This window comes from Meleagris gallopavo, chromosome Z (assembly GCF_000146605.3).
Source record: "Meleagris gallopavo isolate NT-WF06-2002-E0010 breed Aviagen turkey brand Nicholas breeding stock chromosome Z, Turkey_5.1, whole genome shotgun sequence".
In the NCBI taxonomy this organism is placed as follows: Eukaryota; Metazoa; Chordata; class Aves; order Galliformes; family Phasianidae; genus Meleagris; species Meleagris gallopavo.
The window spans coordinates 50,871,523-50,873,487 of record NC_015041.2 but is presented as its reverse complement, the minus strand read 5'-3'; the positions used below and the strand labels follow the sequence as shown (position 1 = coordinate 50,873,487).

Here is a 1,965-nt window from a genome sequence, read left to right as displayed (position 1 = left end):
TGCAGTCTTCTACACATTTCTTTCCCTGATCAATCATGCATTTATGTTTTTATTTACAGTGACTTCTAGGAACGTTTTGCCATTGTACAAACACTTTCAAAAGTACTTTTTGAGTGAAGGGGGAGCATTTTCATTGATTCTTACTGCTGATGTTTCAATCATCCAATTAGGAAACACAAACAATGCAGTGTGACCCACACATACCAAATAAGCAGGATGAGTGGGTACTTGAAATACACAGTCTGAAATTTGTTTGTATAAGCTGCTGTAAGAACAGTTCAAAAGTCTATCTTAGTAGAAATCAGTTTTGGCAAAAAAGGCAATACATAGGTCAAAATCATTACATATTTTGTTCACAACAAAGATTATAAAGTCAGTGATTTGGTAGTACTATGTAGCACGATCAATGAGCAATTCTAGGAAACAACCTGGGAAACCATGGAGGTGTTTTTCTCCTGAAATTTTCTAGAGCTCTCAAATTCAAATTACAGAACAGAAAACTTCCTAATTTGTTCTCAGAGCATGAAAAGTAAAGTTTATTTATTATATACAGATCATAAAATCACATTTTTACTGCATTTGAAAGACACCTTATACCACAGCATTTCATTAATGATAATACATAATGATAAAACACTTGCTTCAGTTATATGACATCACATACACTACACATTGTTCCAAGGTGTTCTGAAGCACCATTCTGCTAGTGCAACACCCCTCTTCTTCCTACGAGGAGATTCACTAATCTACTTTCAAAAAGTTAACTTGCTTTGAGATTTAATTTTTAAAAAATAAATCCATTTTTGAGCATGTTTGTATGTTGTATTTCCTAACATTTGATATGCAAAACAAACCGACATTCCAGAAATTGTATTTCGTTATTGCTGTGCTAAATAACCCTTCATAATTCTCAGTCTCTAAGCAAGAGTGTAATCAAACTGGCCTTTCTCCAGCCCATCAAGTCCATCAGCCCAGGTTGAGGTTGGCATACTCCTGTAGGGGTCAAGGAGAATTCGGAAGCAGCGAATGATGAGGATTCCCAAGAAAATAAATAATAAAATCACAAAGGCAAAGGTTGTTTTCTGTTCCAGGGTCATGCTAGAATCTGGTGTCACGTTCCCAGATGGCACCAAAGTGGCAGTGAATATCTCTCCGTCCATCATCCAGGGAAGATGAAACGAATAATCCCACAGTCTCCTCCTTTTCATCATTAGATTGCTAAGGCCATAATAGAAGCCATTTAGATGCACTTTGTTATCTGTGGGGCGAGAAGCAATGTTAAATGTGAATAGCCCTTTTGTTTGTTTACTTCAATGCAACTTTCTCTTAGTGAAGAAAAATTAGACAAAAAGAATTGGAGAGAAGTTTTGCTTGCTTCTCTGTGTCATGTACGCGAGACCTGCAGAAATCACATTTTGCTTTGTTGACAGTGCAGAGTCCAGCCATTGGTGCTAAATGTCACCAGAACCTGAACTGGCAATAATCTCTCTGTTTTACCTTGTCACTTCTTCTTGCAAAGGATAAAGGAGGGTTTTGATCATGCAGCTCCACTGGCTTACCTAGCAAGTAACTAGCAAGTTACTAGCAAGAGACAGCAAGTGGGAAACAAACTGTGTGCTCTGTTGCAGGACAGATGAACTACAACTAATAGAACTCTAAATAGGGGCTTGAAAGACAAGTGTATTTATGGTTTTAAACACAGTGACCCAAAATGTTTTGAGGTGGGATTGTTCAGGATTTGATACAGGACAGTAGAATACATGTGTCTCCAAGATGGAAGGCAGTGACCATTCAGTGTTCTGTAACATTGTATCACTTAGGAGGAAAGTGCATAAACTGTTCATGTTTGAAATGAGAGGAAAGTATTTAGGAGAACATCCTAAAATAAGTCAATTGGTATTTGAGCTTAAACGCAAATGTTTTCTCTTCTTACTTAAAACCACAATAAGATTTAGAAATGTTATT

General features: G+C 36.9%; 1 protein-coding gene across 1 annotated transcript in view; it reads right to left on the bottom strand.

Annotated features, from left to right (window-relative positions):
- The window catches only part of CTXN3 (cortexin 3), a 2,484-nt gene extending 919 nt beyond the window's left edge, over positions 1-1,565 (bottom strand). Inside the window, exon 1 of the mRNA XM_031557357.1 lies at positions 1-1,565. This exon is cut by the window's left edge and continues 919 nt beyond it. Coding sequence (XP_031413217.1) covers positions 918-1,211 — 294 coding nt within the window. The 5' untranslated portion in view covers positions 1,212-1,565 and the 3' untranslated portion in view covers positions 1-917.
- Positions 1,566-1,965: the final 400 nt, after the last annotated feature.